Genomic DNA, 19,571 nt, shown 5'->3' with positions numbered 1-19,571 from the left:
TAGCTTATCAGACTGGTGTTGGCGGTCACATTTCCATGGCAACAGCGGTCTGTAAGCTGGCTGAAGCTGTGGGCCTTTCAGCCGCTCAACCTATGTTGAGACGACACATCCAGTTGTTGGATGTGAGGTGACCTGCCTGTCACGTTGTTGCTCTGCTGTCATGTCTGCCCAGTTCTACTGTGTAAAATAAAATAAAGTGAGTTACCAAAGATCCTGACTGTTTTGTTTCTGTCCATTTTTTGCCTTTCAGGTTCATCAGTACTTTTAGGTTTCCACATTCGTGAGCTTGTTCATCTTGTATAGGGTTAGGTCTGCTGAGCTCTTCTCAGTCCGACATGCCTAAGAGCAGCTGCAAACAGCACAATGAGGGACAATAGTTGTGATCATAAACAGCAGGAGCTTCCTGAAGAGAGACAGAGGCCCAATTTCAAAGCATCAAATTGGAAAATTTTCTTTTAAGTTATTTTTGATATATACAGTATTTTTTATAACTGAAGGTTACAGTTATTTTATTGTGCTATAAAATAGCAAAAGTCTTGGACATTAAAGGTGTGTGTGTATATATATATATATATATATATATATTTAGATTTAAGTTGAAGGAGTAAAGGTTGTGAAAATCAAACCTTTCAGCAAATCACCACTCATGAAGGTATGAAGAAATTAACTCCAACACTGTTCCTAAAGCAAATTATTTTATTTACACAATTTTTTGTAAAAAAATCTACTAAAATAAATAATGTAGTTAAAATCAGTCCATTGTGTTGCTCTCTCACAGCTACTCTCAGTTTACCTACTGAAGCTCAGAGTAGCTGGAGATCACCTGCTCAAGAGACGTAAAGCTGTCCAGAAAATCCTCCTCTGAGATCCCAAATTTAATGTACTGATGGATGTAGGCCCTGCAGGAAAAAAAAAAATACCATTGATCCAGACTAATTATTTAACCTAATTCGTCTGGATTGAGATGAACAGAAATTATGAAACTGAAGTTTGTATTTAGTCAAGTCTGTTCAAGTCCGACTTACCTGGAAGCAAACATGTTCCAGGCTTTCCTCACCATGTCATCCAGAGGTCTGAGCAGAGCCTGGCTGTTGCTAACCAGTGTTGCAGACTTCTCATACTTATTGAAGGGAACGGGGGATTTCCACAAGCTAAGCGCTTCGTCTGGTGGAAGCCAGGAAGTATAAATAGCTGGGTCTTCAAATCCCCCTGGGGATTAAAACAGAATTCACACCTGTTAAAGATTTGCCTTTACCAAACGAATCTTCAACATTTTCAATATCGATAAATGTTGGAAGGACTTTTTTGGCCTCAGTCTAGTCAAGAGTACACTTTCATTCCTTTTTTCATAATTTCTCTCAATCCTTTGCACATCTAGACTGATTTGTTGGCCCAGACTTCTTTGACTGAACACAGTGCATCTCTGTGAACATCAGTTTTTAAATGTGCCACAAAATCTTAATTACAATTTCAAGTTGGCCTCAAATGACCTAATCTCACCTTGAAAATACTGCAACTCCAAACAGTATTCTCCTTGAAATATGACTTTCACAAAGATGGAGTGCCTTTATAAAGCAGATGCCTTCTGGAGTGAGCTGTTTCTCTGGACTTTATCTATGAATGTCTGAGTTAATGGGTCTCAATACATGGATGCAAAACTTCAGTGTGAAAGAAAACCATAAATAATTTTTCCTTCCACTTTATGAATCCGTATCAAATTCAGCCGTGTTCTCTGACCCGTCTCTGCACTGTAGACGTCCTTCCCCCTCAGGATGAGCAGGTTGGCCAGGGAGGTGTTGAAGCTGCCAGCTGAGAGACTCCTGGACCCCCCCGCTGAGGCTGGAGGTGGACAGACCTGCCAATCTATACCTACAACGAAGAAAAAAAAAAAAAAAATCAACCCAGTGATTATAGGCGTTCCTTTTTATACTACCAGTGGTGAGTGAACTAGCTATAAATCTCACCTCCTTCCATCTTGCTGTTGGATATGAGCATCTGCCGCAGGTGTTTGAGCAGCGCCGGCCAGCTGAAGGTGCTGAAGGCGATGGAGGAGCTGGCCATCTGGGGGATGGTGCACACACTCAGCAGCTTGTACTCTGGGTGGCAGGCAAGAGCGCTCATCAGCTCACCTGAAAATCGAAAAGAGTAACAAGTGGATTATGGAACAATTTACACGCAATTTAAACATCAACTAGTAGAACTACAACTGAGAAAAGCATGCACGGCTCTTAAAATGTAAAATCCTTACTTTTCTGAACTCAACTTTCCAGAGTACTTATAATTTCAAAAATATAAAATGCGAGAGCTGATTGCGAATTTATAGCAATTGTGCTTGCAAGAGTAGATTTTTATCCGTTAAAAAGACGACGCATCAGGAATGGCGGGAGGATTCAAGGAAGGGAGAACACAAGGTTGGAAGGAAAGAAACTGAATACTGAAATCAAATTCTCAAGCCTTTCTGACCGCGTATAAAACTTGAGTGTTCTGCCCTTACCAATAGGATGCCTGCTGTACGCTCCACAGGAAGCGGGCGTGAGCGTGGGCTGCAGCACCCCACCCAGCTGGTGAGCGATGACCCTGTTGATGTCACTGAAAGAGATCTGCTTGATCTTCAGCAACTGACTGCAGATCTTGTGCACGATGTCGTTCTCGTGCACCAGGATGGCATCAGAGAGCTGGTAGAGGTGTGCAAGCGTCAGCACCGAGTTGTAGTTCTGGACAATCACCTGGAAGAGTGGAGTGTGGAGAGATGACTTCATGAAAGACTCTGCAGTGGATGAACATGGATGTAAGGTTATGATTTCAGTTTCCTATTTATTTCCAGTTTGTACTCTAGTTTAAGTCGGGGAGATGTTATTCTCAGTCAGGATTTGACCCTAAAGGTATCATCCAGCAAGGCAGATTGAATTTATTTATTAATACAACTAAGCCTTGCTCTTCTACATGAATGTAACAAGTAAAATAATAATGGCATACCTCCCCAGTCCCATATGGCCAGGTGAGGTGGTTAAGGACAAACGACGATGGGTAGACGTCTCTGAGACACTGAGTGATGAAAGTACCGACTCCTGAGCCCGTCCCCCCTGCGACACTCATGATGGGGATGAACCCCGCCAGCATGTCGCAATGCTCCACCTGCCTCCTCACCAGCTCCTCCACCGCGTCTCTGTGACGAGGGCCAAGGACGCAATACCTGGATGGATGAAAATGCGTGTATGATGAGAAAACTTCCTCTTGTCTCAAGATGAAAGGCAAACTATGATGCTTTCCAAAAGCATTTAAACCCATTAAATGTGTGATATACTAACACGTAGGTAGTGCATTGTTTTGAAATGTAAGGAAAATTATTTTTTTTTTTAAATGTTTCTGTTCATTATGATACACCTAAATAAAACACAAAGCCAGAGCAACAATGAAACAGGTTAGAACAAAGCATGTCCATGCCCGTCAAACCCCGCAACAAAATGCAGTTGAAATCTGTGTTAAAATTTGAAAATTGAGGTTCAGACGTTCTCCGTCCAACTTAACCGAGTTGAGTTACTTCGCAAAAAGAGAGCTTGCAATGTGTTTATTGGTAAATAAGTAGATAAATGAAAACCATGCATCATGTCCAGTACATTTCACAATTACGCACTGCCTTGGCCTCTCACAAAATCGCAGTCATTACATAGAACAGGGTTTCCCTCAGTGTATTGTAAGCCTGGTGGCCACCAGGCTTTTCTCTTCTTTCTGGGGGAAACCCTGCATAGAAGTTTGAGTTTCGAACAGGGAAATGTTGAAGGGTGTGATTCTGTTGAAAATGCACTGTATGGCATTCCAGTTCATGTGGCTGGTTAACATCTCACCCATTGGCCCAGTTGTTTCCAGAGCCTTGTTTCTGGCTGAAGTGGGAAGTTTCTCCATACCTCCACCTGCCAGACTTCGCAGCCTTGCTCATGCTGTGGTTGATCACTTTGGGCTCCATATCAATCAGCACCGCCCTGGCTTCAAGGGCTGACACACACAAACTGTATAAAAGACGCGCCCACATTACAGCAATCATCCGCATTAAAGTCATCTCGGAGCCTTGCTTACCTCCCTGTGTGGTCTGGCGGAAGAAGCGCTCACAGCTGACCGCGCTGTACGTTTTCCTGTGGACGTCTCGAGCATCGCTACACATGACGTCAAACAGCTCCTGTCCCACCTGGTTACCGCACTGACCCAGCTGGACTGTCACCACAGACATGATCAGACCTGTGAGATGTCTAAGTCACTGAATCATGACACTTTCGGCTCCATTTGCAGACTCCTGGCTGTGTTTTGGAAGCGGCGCTCGTAGTTAAAACGTCATTTCCGGCTGAAACTGTCAACCGTTTCAAAATAAAATACAGACTCAATATCATTTGAAGTACACGATGTTTTTTTAATTCTTTTTAAGGTGTACTTCTTAGCATAAAAACGCATGACATAGTTAATTTCCAGCTTGCTTGATTGAAAAACAAAAATATAAAAATATATTGTATTATTAAGTGCGTGCTCCTCATTTAACCAGCCCCTTACTATTATTATTCTGTTTATAGCCTTACAAAACATAATACAGACAAATTTAGTGTTTAATCAAGACCACATTTGTAGTCAAAAATTAGCATTGTTCAGAGAGCCTTTCTTCCTGTCTATTCATAACGACAATTTTGAAATGTTTGATGTCTGATTATGTTTTTAGCACTTTACATTTCCATGAATGCAAGGAAGAATGATGGATTTCCGATCCCAATCTAAGCATGCTGTGCCTTGACACAGTGATGGTTTGAGCGACATGAGACAGAGGAGGCATGAGACCTCAATACTTGGTTGGGCCTGTTTTTGTATGAATTACTGCAGTGCATGTAGCACTGTGTGGGTGTAATGGAAGCCCAGGTTGCTTTAATTGATACCTTCAATTGGAACAGTCCTGTTCCTTTTCTCCTTAGCCCAGGTAAGACACGTCTGACATCGTCTCTGCTTCAGGAGTGACTTGACATGGGGAATGCAACAATGGTAGCATTATTCAGAGCGCCTGGAATGGACACACAGATGAATCTCCTCTCAAGGCTGTGGTTCTCCCTGTTGCTAGTGCACGTTTTCCTACACTTCTTCCTTCCACTCAATTTTATTTTAATATGTTTGGATACAGAACTCTGTGAACAACCAGATTCTTCAGCAATGACTTTTTGTGGCTTACCCTTCTTGTGAAGAGCATCAATGACTCTCTTCTGAATGTCTATCCAGTCAGACTGATTGTCTACTGTCTACTAACACAGAGTGAAAGACCATCTAGTATCAGGAAACATTCAACCTCAGTTGTTTTGACTTAATTAGTGGATAAAGGTGTGACACCATGAGTTTCCATCAATGACGTTTTTCACAGTATTCTAATTTTGAGACACTGGATTTTTAGTTTTCATTATTTGTAAAGCCACAATCACCAAAATTACAAGAAACAAGAGCTTAGAATATGCCGCTCTATGTGTGATCAGGGTTCCCCCCAGTGTATTATAAGCCTGGCGGGCCACCAGGCTTTACTTGTGATCCCCACCAGGCTTGGCATTGTTTATTTATTTTAGGTTTTTTTTTTGTCATTGCCTTTTTTAAAGACTTTATAGTTGGTGTTTAGGTATTAATCTTACAGTCTTTCAATAATGCATAACTATCAAGTGATATTTTCAAATTTCCTGTCTATTTTAACCATTTTAACTCATGCCAGCCGGATGAATGACAGCCCTAGCGCCCCAAGCACCGGGCTTAGCAAGTTTTCTGTAAGAAACCCCATGTGATAATTCTATCATATAAGAGTTTTACTTTCTGAGATTACTGGTAATAAATATTTCCCTTTTACGCAGCCTTCAAGTGTTTGGAGATGTACTAGTATTGAGTGCAGTGGTGCCTTTGTATATGAGACAACACGTTCCCGCCCCTTTGTGGAGCGTCGCAATGCGCCTGCTCGGTGTAGTAGCCGGTTATGGCGGCCGTGCGTGTTTGTCCATGAGGTGGGGGACGCCTGCTGTACCTGCGGTCTGTGACACAGCAACCCGAGCGACTCGCCGCCATGGCCGGAGTGTTTGACATCGATCTGGACCAGCCGGAGGAAAATGTCTCCGACGACGAGAACGATGAGGTGCTTTAGCAGAGGCTGTCAGAGGAGAAACTCCCCGCCGCACCGTAGCTAGCTGCGTTAGCCTGGTCGTCTGCCAGCAGCCACGGCAGGCCTGCAGGCTGCAGCAGCCGGGGCTGTCAGGGCCTCACAAACTGTTTGTTACTATTAGCATGACCGCAAACACAACAAAACAAGCGCCTTTCGTTTTTTATGGCTTTACAGCCCGGTTCAGGACTGACGTTTATGCGTTGTTGGAGCTGTCAGCGTCGCTGTCACGCACGGGTTGTGCAAAACATCCTTACTTGGCCAAAGGTGCAGCAGTGATAAATGTGGCTCCGTGTGCAACAGTTTATTTTGGCAAAATGTGACAGAGTGGGGCTGTGTGGGCTGAGGACTGGCTGCCCAGTAGCTTGTCTTTATACAGGGATAGGAAAACGGCTATTGCTGAGTTTTAGAGCACAAATTGATCTCTATTTAAATTGTCAGTCATGTCTTGTCCAGCCGTCTAACCCAAAAAGTGCGACATGATTGTAAAAAAAGTTGTTGAATGACATGTTTATTTTTCATTGAGATGAAAATAAGGCTAAAGTTCAGCATTATAGTACGTACTGTCTCACAGAAGCTCATGTTTATGTGATTCTCTATGAGGAAAATAATCAGAATTAGTCAATATTAAACATTTAAAATATAGATATGAAGAATATGGTATGGCAGCTTTTTTTGCTTCACATAGGGAAAAAAAAATCTTTATTTTTTTTTTTTCTTAAAGTGCCTGTTATGGTGCATAAATATAACTACTTCACAGGCATAGAGCCAAACTTCAAAGAAAGTTTTAAAATGACCAAATGATTTTATAGCACAGAAAATAACACATTTTTTGATAAAGTATTTAAAGTCTCCTTTACTCATCAGTGTTCTGCTCTTCCTTACAGACTCAAAACATTGACATCATGGATCAGTGCAGTGGGTTTGAGTTGTAAGTATTCAGTTATGTCACCACTTTTAAAATGGTCCAAAAGAGAAGCCTAATTATTTACATTTGTCTCTGCAGCAATATGGACGACTGTGAGAAGATCGAGATCTCCGAGGACAACGTCAATCAGGGGACGGAGAACATCAGACCAGAGTGCTTCGAGCTGCTGCGGGTGCTCGGAAAAGGCGGCTATGGAAAGGTATAGAGTCCAGTGAACATGCCGCTTGTCTGAGCGGCGTGTGCGGTGAATTATTTTGCCTCTATAATGTTATACTGACCCATGTTTTTCCCCCAAACTGCCTGTGTGACTATTCCGAACACTTAATTCTTTCTACATTTTTTTTTTTTCCTTGCTCTGCAGGTTTTCCAAGTTCGGAAGGTTGTCGGAGCTGCAGCCGGCAAAATATTTGCCATGAAAGTTTTAAAAAAGGTATTAAATTTTTTCTTTTGCAGTCTGCCTCTGAGTTGTATTTCACCAAAAGCGCAGATGCAGTTTTGGTTATGTAATCACGCTGTTTGCTTTATAAATTAACATTATATTGCTTCTGTCTGCACATATGGGCTGCTGCTGAAGTCAGTGGTGGGGTAAGATTTCACTGCTAGTTGGTAGACTGCCAGCTGCTCTGCTGCAGCCTCGGCTCTTTAAACGCTCCGCTCGAGCCCATTGGGTCCAGCTTCATGTCGGAGGGATTGCCTTGCACGACCTCGGTGACACATTAAAGAGCTGCTACGTTACGCTCGGGGCGGGGGAGGGGGAGAGAGAGAGTTTTGGTGGCAAAACTTAACAGTGGAAAGCGTAAAACGGCATTTTCGGTAAAGATCTGATGGAGGCTCACAAACGTGGAAGCATATGAAATTTTAAGTCTGTCCAGACTTGTCCAAAAATCCCCAGCCACAAACACTTGAGTTTATAGCGGAAGTGAAGCTTCTCAACTGAGCTTCACAATGTTTTTCTTAGTTTTCCGCCAGTTTTGTGTTGCTTATAATGTCACTGTGTAGTAAAACATAAGAACTTTAATCCATTGCCCTCTGGGTCTGCGTGTGTGTATTTTGTGAATTTGGCTGAAAATTTGGAATAAGAGCTTCAACCCTAATGTCCCTGCCACCACAGCTCTGAACGCTCGCTGCTGAGACGACAGAGCTGTTGACAGGCAGCTCGTTGGCTGTCAGACAGAAGTGTTCAGTAAACAGAAGTGAGGAGAGCGGCAGAGAGCAGAGGCTGTCGACAGATGAAAAATCAGGACACTCTGCACTTCAACATCCCCAAAAAAAAAAAAAAGGCTGCAGAGGCCTGGTAAAGAGCCATCTCTGGGGTGTCTGAGCCAGGAGGCATTTAAAAGATGATTCCTGGCTCAGGCCACAGCTTCACAACTTTTTTTTTATTTTTTATTTTTGTGGAAAAGTCAACCTCAGTCTAATCAAAACTGCTGTGATACCTGTGCTGTCCCGTCATAGTTTCTTTGATAACTCTTTAACTCACATTTAAAATGTAATTAAAACAACCAGAGCAACGATGGCAAAAGGTGGTAGAACTCCACAGAGGGAAATTACAAGCTTGTGCAAACAGGACGTTATCGCTTGCAGCAATTTCTGCATTAACGGAGGGGAGTTTTTATAATGATCACTTTGCCAAATATAAAAAATAAAAAATCTGCACATGCAAAATAAAACTTAGCATGCGGACGGGAGGCACTAACACAGAAGAGGAGACAGTTTTAGCTGTCGAAATTATCCAGTGGCCATGCTGCAGTGTGTGTGCGTATCACCTCACATTTCTTTATATCGTTCATATATATATATATATATATCTTCTTTTTTCGTCTGATTTTATTTCCCTGTGCTTCCGGCCTCCAGGCTATGATTGTACGTAACGCTAAGGACACGGCTCATACCAAGGCAGAGAGGAACATCCTGGAGGAAGTGAAGCATCCCTTCATCGTTGATCTCATCTACGCCTTCCAGACGGGAGGGAAGCTCTATCTCATCCTGGAGTACCTCAGTGGTCTGTAACACTAAAAAAAAAAAAACGCAACACACCAGACCTGCTATTTTTGTCTTTAAACATATAGTCTATAACATTTTATTCTTGTAAATGAGCCTAAGTGTGTATACATGCATTAATAATGTTTCTGTGACATCACTTGCTTGCAACCATTTTATTTTCAGCTTCAGCGTAAACAGAGAAAATATAAAGCAACAGAAGTACTCGGAGTACATATTGTTCCTGGGCAGCAATCTTACACTCTCTTTAAGTGGCAGATTAATGCAGCATGAATTGATAATGCGTTTCATAGAGGAAGATGCACTTGCAGCTCATAGGCTGATGATTTATTTTTGTTGTTGCTTTCGAAACATTTTACCTTTTTGGATCGTCCTGAGAACTGGCACGTTGCTTGTTTTGTTGTTAAGATGTTGTTCTGCTGTGCAGGAGGAGAGCTCTTCATGCAGCTGGAGAGAGAGGGCATCTTCATGGAAGACACAGCCTGGTGAGGATTGTTTGGCATCAGATTTCAGTCATTTACTGCTGACATTATTATTGATTTTATTTTATTTNATGCCGCTCTATGTGTGATCAGGGTTCCCCCCAGTGTATTATAAGCCTGGCGGGCCACCAGGCTTTACTTGTGATCCCCACCAGGCTTGGCATTGTTTATTTATTTTAGGTTTTTTTTTTGTCATTGCCTTTTTTAAAGACTTTATAGTTGGTGTTTAGGTATTAATCTTACAGTCTTTCAATAATGCATAACTATCAAGTGATATTTTCAAATTTCCTGTCTATTTTAACCATTTTAACTCATGCCAGCCGGATGAATGACAGCCCTAGCGCCCCAAGCACCGGGCTTAGCAAGTTTTCTGTAAGAAACCCCATGTGATAATTCTATCATATAAGAGTTTTACTTTCTGAGATTACTGGTAATAAATATTTCCCTTTTACGCAGCCTTCAAGTGTTTGGAGATGTACTAGTATTGAGTGCAGTGGTGCCTTTGTATATGAGACAACACGTTCCCGCCCCTTTGTGGAGCGTCGCAATGCGCCTGCTCGGTGTAGTAGCCGGTTATGGCGGCCGTGCGTGTTTGTCCATGAGGTGGGGGACGCCTGCTGTACCTGCGGTCTGTGACACAGCAACCCGAGCGACTCGCCGCCATGGCCGGAGTGTTTGACATCGATCTGGACCAGCCGGAGGAAAATGTCTCCGACGACGAGAACGATGAGGTGCTTTAGCAGAGGCTGTCAGAGGAGAAACTCCCCGCCGCACCGTAGCTAGCTGCGTTAGCCTGGTCGTCTGCCAGCAGCCACGGCAGGCCTGCAGGCTGCAGCAGCCGGGGCTGTCAGGGCCTCACAAACTGTTTGTTACTATTAGCATGACCGCAAACACAACAAAACAAGCGCCTTTCGTTTTTTATGGCTTTACAGCCCGGTTCAGGACTGACTTTTATGCGTTGTTGGAGCTGTCAGCGTCGCTGTCACGCACGGGTTGTGCAAAACATCCTTACTTGGCCAAAGGTGCAGCAGTGATAAATGTGGCTCCGTGTGCAACAGTTTATTTTGGCAAAATGTGACAGAGTGGGGCTGTGTGGGCTGAGGACTGGCTGCCCAGTAGCTTGTCTTTATACAGGGATAGGAAAACGGCTATTGCTGAGTTTTAGAGCACAAATTGATCTCTATTTAAATTGTCAGTCATGTCTTGTCCAGCCGTCTAACCCAAAAAGTGCGACATGATTGTAAAAAAAGTTGTTGAATGACATGTTTATTTTTCATTGAGATGAAAATAAGGCTAAAGTTCAGCATTATAGTACGTACTGTCTCACAGAAGCTCATGTTTATGTGATTCTCTATGAGGAAAATAATCAGAATTAGTCAATATTAAACATTTAAAATATAGATATGAAGAATATGGTATGGCAGCTTTTTTTGCTTCACATAGGGAAAAAAAAATCTTTATTTTTTTTTTTTCTTAAAGTGCCTGTTATGGTGCATAAATATAACTACTTCACAGGCATAGAGCCAAACTTCAAAGAAAGTTTTAAAATGACCAAATGATTTTATAGCACAGAAAATAACACATTTTTTGATAAAGTATTTAAAGTCTCCTTTACTCATCAGTGTTCTGCTCTTCCTTACAGACTCAAAACATTGACATCATGGATCAGTGCAGTGGGTTTGAGTTGTAAGTATTCAGTTATGTCACCACTTTTAAAATGGTCCAAAAGAGAAGCCTAATTATTTACATTTGTCTCTGCAGCAATATGGACGACTGTGAGAAGATCGAGATCTCCGAGGACAACGTCAATCAGGGGACGGAGAACATCAGACCAGAGTGCTTCGAGCTGCTGCGGGTGCTCGGAAAAGGCGGCTATGGAAAGGTATAGAGTCCAGTGAACATGCCGCTTGTCTGAGCGGCGTGTGCGGTGAATTATTTTGCCTCTATAATGTTATACTGACCCATGTTTTTCCCCCAAACTGCCTGTGTGACTATTCCGAACACTTAATTCTTTCTACATTTTTTTTTTTTCCTTGCTCTGCAGGTTTTCCAAGTTCGGAAGGTTGTCGGAGCTGCAGCCGGCAAAATATTTGCCATGAAAGTTTTAAAAAAGGTATTAAATTTTTTCTTTTGCAGTCTGCCTCTGAGTTGTATTTCACCAAAAGCGCAGATGCAGTTTTGGTTATGTAATCACGCTGTTTGCTTTATAAATTAACATTATATTGCTTCTGTCTGCACATATGGGCTGCTGCTGAAGTCAGTGGTGGGGTAAGATTTCACTGCTAGTTGGTAGACTGCCAGCTGCTCTGCTGCAGCCTCGGCTCTTTAAACGCTCCGCTCGAGCCCATTGGGTCCAGCTTCATGTCGGAGGGATTGCCTTGCACGACCTCGGTGACACATTAAAGAGCTGCTACGTTACGCTCGGGGCGGGGGAGGGGGAGAGAGAGAGTTTTGGTGGCAAAACTTAACAGTGGAAAGCGTAAAACGGCATTTTCGGTAAAGATCTGATGGAGGCTCACAAACGTGGAAGCATATGAAATTTTAAGTCTGTCCAGACTTGTCCAAAAATCCCCAGCCACAAACACTTGAGTTTATAGCGGAAGTGAAGCTTCTCAACTGAGCTTCACAATGTTTTTCTTAGTTTTCCGCCAGTTTTGTGTTGCTTATAATGTCACTGTGTAGTAAAACATAAGAACTTTAATCCATTGCCCTCTGGGTCTGCGTGTGTGTATTTTGTGAATTTGGCTGAAAATTTGGAATAAGAGCTTCAACCCTAATGTCCCTGCCACCACAGCTCTGAACGCTCGCTGCTGAGACGACAGAGCTGTTGACAGGCAGCTCGTTGGCTGTCAGACAGAAGTGTTCAGTAAACAGAAGTGAGGAGAGCGGCAGAGAGCAGAGGCTGTCGACAGATGAAAAATCAGGACACTCTGCACTTCAACATCCCCAAAAAAAAAAAAAAGGCTGCAGAGGCCTGGTAAAGAGCCATCTCTGGGGTGTCTGAGCCAGGAGGCATTTAAAAGATGATTCCTGGCTCAGGCCACAGCTTCACAACTTTTTTTTTATTTTTTATTTTTGTGGAAAAGTCAACCTCAGTCTAATCAAAACTGCTGTGATACCTGTGCTGTCCCGTCATAGTTTCTTTGATAACTCTTTAACTCACATTTAAAATGTAATTAAAACAACCAGAGCAACGATGGCAAAAGGTGGTAGAACTCCACAGAGGGAAATTACAAGCTTGTGCAAACAGGACGTTATCGCTTGCAGCAATTTCTGCATTAACGGAGGGGAGTTTTTATAATGATCACTTTGCCAAATATAAAAAATAAAAAATCTGCACATGCAAAATAAAACTTAGCATGCGGACGGGAGGCACTAACACAGAAGAGGAGACAGTTTTAGCTGTCGAAATTATCCAGTGGCCATGCTGCAGTGTGTGTGCGTATCACCTCACATTTCTTTATATCGTTCATATATATATATATATATATCTTCTTTTTTCGTCTGATTTTATTTCCCTGTGCTTCCGGCCTCCAGGCTATGATTGTACGTAACGCTAAGGACACGGCTCATACCAAGGCAGAGAGGAACATCCTGGAGGAAGTGAAGCATCCCTTCATCGTTGATCTCATCTACGCCTTCCAGACGGGAGGGAAGCTCTATCTCATCCTGGAGTACCTCAGTGGTCTGTAACACTAAAAAAAAAAAAACGCAACACACCAGACCTGCTATTTTTGTCTTTAAACATATAGTCTATAACATTTTATTCTTGTAAATGAGCCTAAGTGTGTATACATGCATTAATAATGTTTCTGTGACATCACTTGCTTGCAACCATTTTATTTTCAGCTTCAGCGTAAACAGAGAAAATATAAAGCAACAGAAGTACTCGGAGTACATATTGTTCCTGGGCAGCAATCTTACACTCTCTTTAAGTGGCAGATTAATGCAGCATGAATTGATAATGCGTTTCATAGAGGAAGATGCACTTGCAGCTCATAGGCTGATGATTTATTTTTGTTGTTGCTTTCGAAACATTTTACCTTTTTGGATCGTCCTGAGAACTGGCACGTTGCTTGTTTTGTTGTTAAGATGTTGTTCTGCTGTGCAGGAGGAGAGCTCTTCATGCAGCTGGAGAGAGAGGGCATCTTCATGGAAGACACAGCCTGGTGAGGATTGTTTGGCATCAGATTTCAGTCATTTACTGCTGACATTATTATTGATTTTATTTTATTTGTTCCCCGTTCTTCTGTTTTGCATCATGTGACAGGAAGTCGCCTTTGAAGGTTCTGACTTGTCCAAGCAAGTTGTCATGTAGAAGTGTTAATCCAGCTTGCAGTGATAGCGTCTTATGGGAACATTTAAGTCAAATAAATTTGAGTACATCTATTCAATGTTCTGTAATAATTGAGTGGTTGTTTATGATGTGTCAGGAAGAAGCATCTTTGGTGCTGCTGATCAGAACTGGTCAGAATAAGATTCAGCTCCTCGGCAACAAAAACTCCAGCTGGATTTCATGTGAAACAAAACATAAATATGTTAAGAACCCTCATATGTCTGCTGTTGGGGATATAGCAGAGGATTTGTGATGAAGTTGGCCAACGCTGGGTTAACTTGTTAAACATCTTGGCATCACAAACTCCAAGACATTGTAGTCTTTCAAACTGATTACGATGGCCAAGTAGGAAATGATTCAGCAGGAACAAAGTTAACTTTCCTCTAAGACGATATAATTTTTCAGACCGGAAGCTGATAGAGAACGTGAGGTGAGCTGGAGCATAAGGGGGGGGGACACTGGACTCTGGATGAGCTGCAGAGATTGTGCAAAGACAACTGGTCAAAGATTGTTCTCTCTGTACGCTCCAATCTGGAGAAAAGAGGAGGCCGATGCCTCGTTTCCACTGAGCGGTGCGGCTCGGACTGGCTCCATACACAGATTACTGTCTGGCGAACCGAACTGCATCGACCAAAGTGTTGCCCCTGTGGCAAGTTTTAACACTGTGGCTGCCAATAACACCTGATATTTAGTTTGAAACGATTATAAATTCAGAACTGTTTTTAGACCTGAAAACATGCAACAGTCCTTGCTTGCTTTAATGTCACATTGACGTGACGTTTGGTGTGATATTATTAGCTTTGATTTAGTCTTTTGTTGCTTGTAGTTTTTACCTCGCAGAGATCTCCATGGCTCTGGGTCACCTGCACCAAAAAGGCATCATATACCGAGACCTGAAGCCCGAGAACATCATGCTCAACAGCCAAGGTTAGTCCGTCCCGGATGATGCGTAACATTTAGAGCCTTTTGAAATATTCGTGCTTCTTGATTTCTTTTTTTTTAATTATTATTATTATTAACACGACAAGTACTGTCTGCAATTTGTTTTATCAGGATTTTAAGTGACAGACCAGCACCATATTTGTGGTTTAGTGATCAAACATTTTGGTTTAGTTTTAAATTAAAAACCATTTTCTCCAGTTGCCACACACCTGACTTAAATTAATGAGTAATCAACAGACTTCTGCAGCATTGGATGGGATCATTTGAATCAGATGTGCCGGAGCAGGGCTGCGTCTAAGACCTAGAGGACCTGGGTTAAGAACCACTGACCTAGTCAAAGTCCAGCCCTAAATTTAATAAAACTTCTGAGTCAAGTAATAAATATTTGCTTGAAACGCTCTTCATCAAATCTAGCCCATCTTTTGAACTATTCTAAAAAGCTACAATTCTCTTAGATGCTTTAAACCCCCAAACATCTGCAGCTTTACTTGTTTTATAAAGTATTCATTCTCTTGCATTGAATAGAAATGCAGTCTTCATATTTTATTCATAAAAAAAATATGAGAACCATGTCTCTCTTTGACTAATATTTAGCTTTTAGTAATTTAAAAAATTAAAACTTGACACAACGTGGCAAAGTTCAAGGGGTGTGAATACTTTTCAAATCAAAGTTTTATTTAGTGCTGAGCTTCCAGCAGGTGTAATTAATTCACGTAAATGTTGGCATCTAAATATTTCTTGATTTTCCTCCAGGTCACGTAAAACTGACCGACTTCGGTCTTTGTAAAGAATCCATTCATGACGGGACGGTTACTCACACTTTCTGTGGAACCATCGAATACATGTAGGTGTTTTTTTTTATTATTTTTTTTGTTGTTGTTTTTTTTTTGTTTTTTTCTGGGACCTCTGACCCGGTTGCACTCTTCATCGCTAACGGCCTCGGACGCTGTGGGCTCTCTGTGCTTCAGGGCTCCAGAGATCTTGATGAGGAGCGGCCACAACAGAGCGGTGGACTGGTGGAGTCTGGGCGCTCTGATGTACGACATGCTCACAGGAGCGGTCAGTGGAACGCGCCCAGTTTGGTTATTCCTGTTGTGAATAAGCATAGGTATTGCGTTAATAACCCTGGTCTTTCCTCTCTAATTGTAGCCCCCCTTCACAGGTGAGAACCGGAAAAAGACCATTGATAAAATCCTGAAGTGTAAGCTGAGCCTGCCACCCTACCTCACGCAGGAAGCAAGGGATCTCCTGAAACGGGTAACGGTCTCCTGCGTCTGCTTGAAGACGATTATTTGCCCTGCTGCTTTTCTCTTAACATTTGACCGCTGCCTGAACAGCTGCTGAAGAGAAATGCTTCGTCGCGGCTCGGAGCCGGATCAGGAGACGCCACAGAGGTGCAGGTGAGAGCAACAGATGCAAAAAGAATATTCTCAAACTTCAGCCGGTTGTTATGAGATTTGCGACCAACTTGTTTAAATTCTAATTTTTTGTGTGTGTGCTCAATAGGCTCATTCTTTCTTTCGACACATCAACTGGGAAGATCTACTGGCCCGGAAAGTGGAGCCTCCCTTCAAACCTGTCCTTGTAAGTAAAACCATAAACAGACATTCATTACCTTTTACTATTTGGTGGGGTGTTTTGCTAATGTGCCTAAATAACGCTACGTTAGAGGCTAAGGTTCAAGCCTTCTGCTGTGTCGGATCATCTCCTGCTTGCTTTGGCTGAAACCTCTCATGTTGCCGTAATCCCAAACCCGTGTTTCCTCTCTGGTCTGGCCAGCAATCAGCGGATGACGTGAGTCAGTTCGACTCGAAGTTCACCAGCCAGACTCCGGTGGACAGCCCTGACGACTCCACCCTCAGCGAGAGCGCAAATCAAGCCTTCCTGGTAATAACTTTACTTCACTTCTGCCTTGTTTAGGCAGCAAGTTTAATCTGAATTATTAGAGATGCAGTGATCCCACTTTACTTATTCCAATGGAAGTCTTCCACAATTTGTCACATTAGAGTCATAAACTCCAATTGTTTTGCACTTGTATTAACTGGATAGAAAGAAAAGGATTTTAGATGTTTTCTTTATGAATATATACAAAAAAAATGTAAAAAGTGTGACAGGTGTATGTAGTCAGGCCCCTGCGCCGCGATACTCTTAAATAAAATCCAGTGCAGCCCTAGTTGCTAAGTGGTAACCAAATGAAAAATATCTGATTCAGTACTGCTCAAACAACCAATGACAAAATGGAAAGAGTCTGGCAGAGCTGCAAACCTACCAAACAGCTCAACTAAAGCTCAGGAGGAAGTCTGTCAATATTACAACTACCAGTCAGTTCGAAGTCGATCCAAATGCAAAACATTTAACGCCTGCGTGTGTGTGCAAAGCGTCACCTTGAACACGCCATCATGTGGCGATGCTGTCGTACTAAGAGGACACCAGCAACACTCGCCGTTCTGAGAAAGTTGTGACAGTTTGTGGATTATTTTCTGGGACAGGGCAGTGGATTAGGATTGGCGAGGAGATGGGTGGAGCTAAATACAGAATGATCCTGGAAGAAAACATGTTCAAAGCTGCACAAGATTTGAGATCGGAGCAGAGCTTTGGCTTCCAGCAGGAACATGTCTCTGAAGATCCGCTCAGAGCTACATTAGGGATCTCAAGCTCTAGTCTGGGTCATTATCAGAACCCTCTTGAAATTGATTGGAATTTTGGAACAATGACCCATCTAAAAAACTAAAAACATTTCCATGTGTTAAAATGACCCAGTCAAAGTCCAGAGATAAATTCACCTGAAAATTAATTTTAAAAAATTGATGATCAGATTCCTTTCACCTAATCCAACTGCTAAATGCTAATAAACATTTTAGCATCCATAGACGTAAACAGCTGGAAGAGAAATTATCCAAATCACTTGCAGGTGTAACTGCAGTGAAAGGAGATAAATAAAAAATAAATAAATAAATGAAATGCTTCGTGGATTTTTATTGGTAAAAATTTGCAAACCTTCTGTGATTTCCCTTCACATTTATGCGCTCTGTTGTGTTTGTCTTCCCAATGGGATGCATCTGAAGTGTGTGGTTGGGATGTTGCAATGTGTGGAAAGTTGATTGCGAGGCATTCTGCAAACAGGATTGTTGCTCAGCAGGTAAATGTAACAAAAAATGACCATAAAAGACAAATGATGTGTTAGGTTGTTGACGCTTTCCGTATGTTTGTGCTGTATAATTGGGTTAAAATTAAACCTAGAAATGTCATAATAAGAGCCCAGAAAAGTATGGAAGTTTGCAGAAAGTTGTGCAAAAAAAAAGAAAATCTCCATAATTAAAAGGCTCGTTCCTCGTTTCCTTCCTCCGTGGTTTTCCCAGGGTTTTACGTACGTTGCGCCATCAGTTCTGGAAAACATCAAGGAGAAGTTTTCCTTCGAGCCAAAGATCCGCTCCCCTCGGCGCATCATGGACAGCCCAAGGACTCTTCTCAGGTTTGTCGGCTGGTTTGCAGCAGCTCTGATTATTTGCATGACTCGTTAACCTGCAGCCTCTAACCTGTAGTCTCTTACTTTCCTTCTCAGCCCGGGCTGGTCTCGCAGTCCCCTCATCCCCGGCGTGGGACAGAGCGTCCTCCCGTCTCCTCTGGAGCAGCCCATGGATCTGTCCACCGCAGAGCAGATGGACATCACTAGTAGCGCCGAGGCCTCGGCTCCGCTCCCCATCCGACAGCCTGCGGGGGTCAACCTCGCCCAGATGAAGCAGCAAGCCTACCCCGTCGTGGCCAAACGGCCCGAGCATCTACGTATGAACCTATGACCCCTGACTTCATCTCTTCTCCCTCTGGTTTGGTGATATTTTTTAAAGGCAAAGAAACAGGAACGGATGCTAGAGACAAAGAGAATCCAAACTTCTTGCACATCTGCACACTACATGTACTGTCACGACCTGGAGTGTGCGCTTGGGGCCGGCACTCCGGCAGACTACAGTTCAGTGCTGAAGGTGACGCCGTCGCCCCGTCGACGTCGATCATTTCTCACACTATGGTATGGTTGGAGGTGAGACGCAGTCAGTCTGCTGGACTTTAAGATATCCAAAGTGCTTTGATCTCTGTTAGTCGATGCCAGTAAGCTCTACTGGATGGATTGCTGACATGGTTCCTGGTTCTGGATTATGATCTGAATTAGGATTAATATAAAAAAACCCAAAAAAACAAGTGGATTGTGACGATCAGACAAAAAGAGGCTCTATAAACAAAAGGTTTTGCTTTGTTTTACGAAGTCTTACCAAGTGGATCCATTTTCTGTGCTGTGCATCAACTTATAGAGCCTCCATTAAATAAAAAACCCAAAAACTATCAATTCTTTAAGCAGTTGTGTTGTGAAATGACATCATGTGGACTCCATACTTGAGTTATCACTCTTATAATTCAGCTCCTTATCAACGGCAACGTATAGCTGGTCTCTGTGCTGATTGCGTAACACCACCTCCGGCTCTCCTTCAGGCCGCTCGGAGACGCTCAGGGCGTCCGAAGCTCCAGAACCAGTTGATCTGGTCTCACCATCTGCAGCTCTGTGAAGGTTCAGAGCTCCAAAGACCCGGAGACGCAGCCTCAGCATTAACTTGTTCAGGAAAAACAATTTTACAACTCTTGAGACGCAAAAAGAAATTCTAAATAAACTGTAAAGAAAACATGCACATCGTGTCTGTTTGTTTTCCCTCCATCAGTCACAGAAAAAGAGACGCA

General features: G+C 42.7%; 3 protein-coding genes across 3 annotated transcripts; 2 read left to right on the top strand and 1 right to left on the bottom strand.

The window, feature by feature from the left end:
• Positions 1 to 681: 681 nt before the first annotated feature.
• On the bottom strand, positions 682 to 4,347 carry tubd1 (tubulin, delta 1). The gene is made up of 8 exons (XM_015016015.1): positions 4,075 to 4,347; positions 3,846 to 3,993; positions 2,977 to 3,193; positions 2,495 to 2,726; positions 1,965 to 2,129; positions 1,738 to 1,869; positions 1,026 to 1,209; positions 682 to 899 (listed from the first exon to the last, which is right to left on the bottom strand). The coding sequence occupies exons 1-8, from the start codon at positions 4,223 to 4,225 to the stop codon at positions 794 to 796; spliced, it is 1,335 nt and encodes a 444-aa protein (XP_014871501.1). The 5' UTR covers positions 4,226 to 4,347; the 3' UTR covers positions 682 to 793.
• A 1,591-nt stretch (positions 4,348 to 5,938) lies between these two features.
• On the top strand, positions 5,939 to 14,452 carry LOC106935515 (ribosomal protein S6 kinase beta-1-like). The gene is made up of 7 exons (XM_015016022.1): positions 5,939 to 6,133; positions 7,045 to 7,088; positions 7,164 to 7,284; positions 7,447 to 7,515; positions 8,940 to 9,087; positions 9,514 to 9,614; positions 13,781 to 14,452. The coding sequence occupies exons 1-6, from the start codon at positions 6,065 to 6,067 to the stop codon at positions 9,573 to 9,575; spliced, it is 513 nt and encodes a 170-aa protein (XP_014871508.1). The 5' UTR covers positions 5,939 to 6,064; the 3' UTR covers positions 9,576 to 9,614; positions 13,781 to 14,452.
• rps6kb1b (ribosomal protein S6 kinase b, polypeptide 1b) lies at positions 10,107 to 19,184 on the top strand. The gene is made up of 15 exons (XM_015016021.1): positions 10,107 to 10,299; positions 11,211 to 11,254; positions 11,330 to 11,450; positions 11,613 to 11,681; positions 13,106 to 13,253; positions 13,680 to 13,737; positions 14,731 to 14,831; positions 15,600 to 15,690; positions 15,815 to 15,905; positions 15,996 to 16,103; positions 16,184 to 16,246; positions 16,353 to 16,430; positions 16,626 to 16,733; positions 18,206 to 18,318; positions 18,409 to 19,184. The coding sequence occupies exons 1-15, from the start codon at positions 10,231 to 10,233 to the stop codon at positions 18,641 to 18,643; spliced, it is 1,497 nt and encodes a 498-aa protein (XP_014871507.1). The 5' UTR covers positions 10,107 to 10,230; the 3' UTR covers positions 18,644 to 19,184.
• Positions 19,185 to 19,571: the final 387 nt, after the last annotated feature.

Source organism: Poecilia latipinna, unplaced genomic scaffold (assembly GCF_001443285.1).
Source record: "Poecilia latipinna isolate Pla-1442-1.1 unplaced genomic scaffold, P_latipinna-1.0 Scaffold1974, whole genome shotgun sequence".
Classification (NCBI taxonomy): domain Eukaryota; kingdom Metazoa; phylum Chordata; class Actinopteri; order Cyprinodontiformes; family Poeciliidae; genus Poecilia; species Poecilia latipinna.
This window is presented reverse-complemented; position numbering and strand designations above follow the sequence as displayed.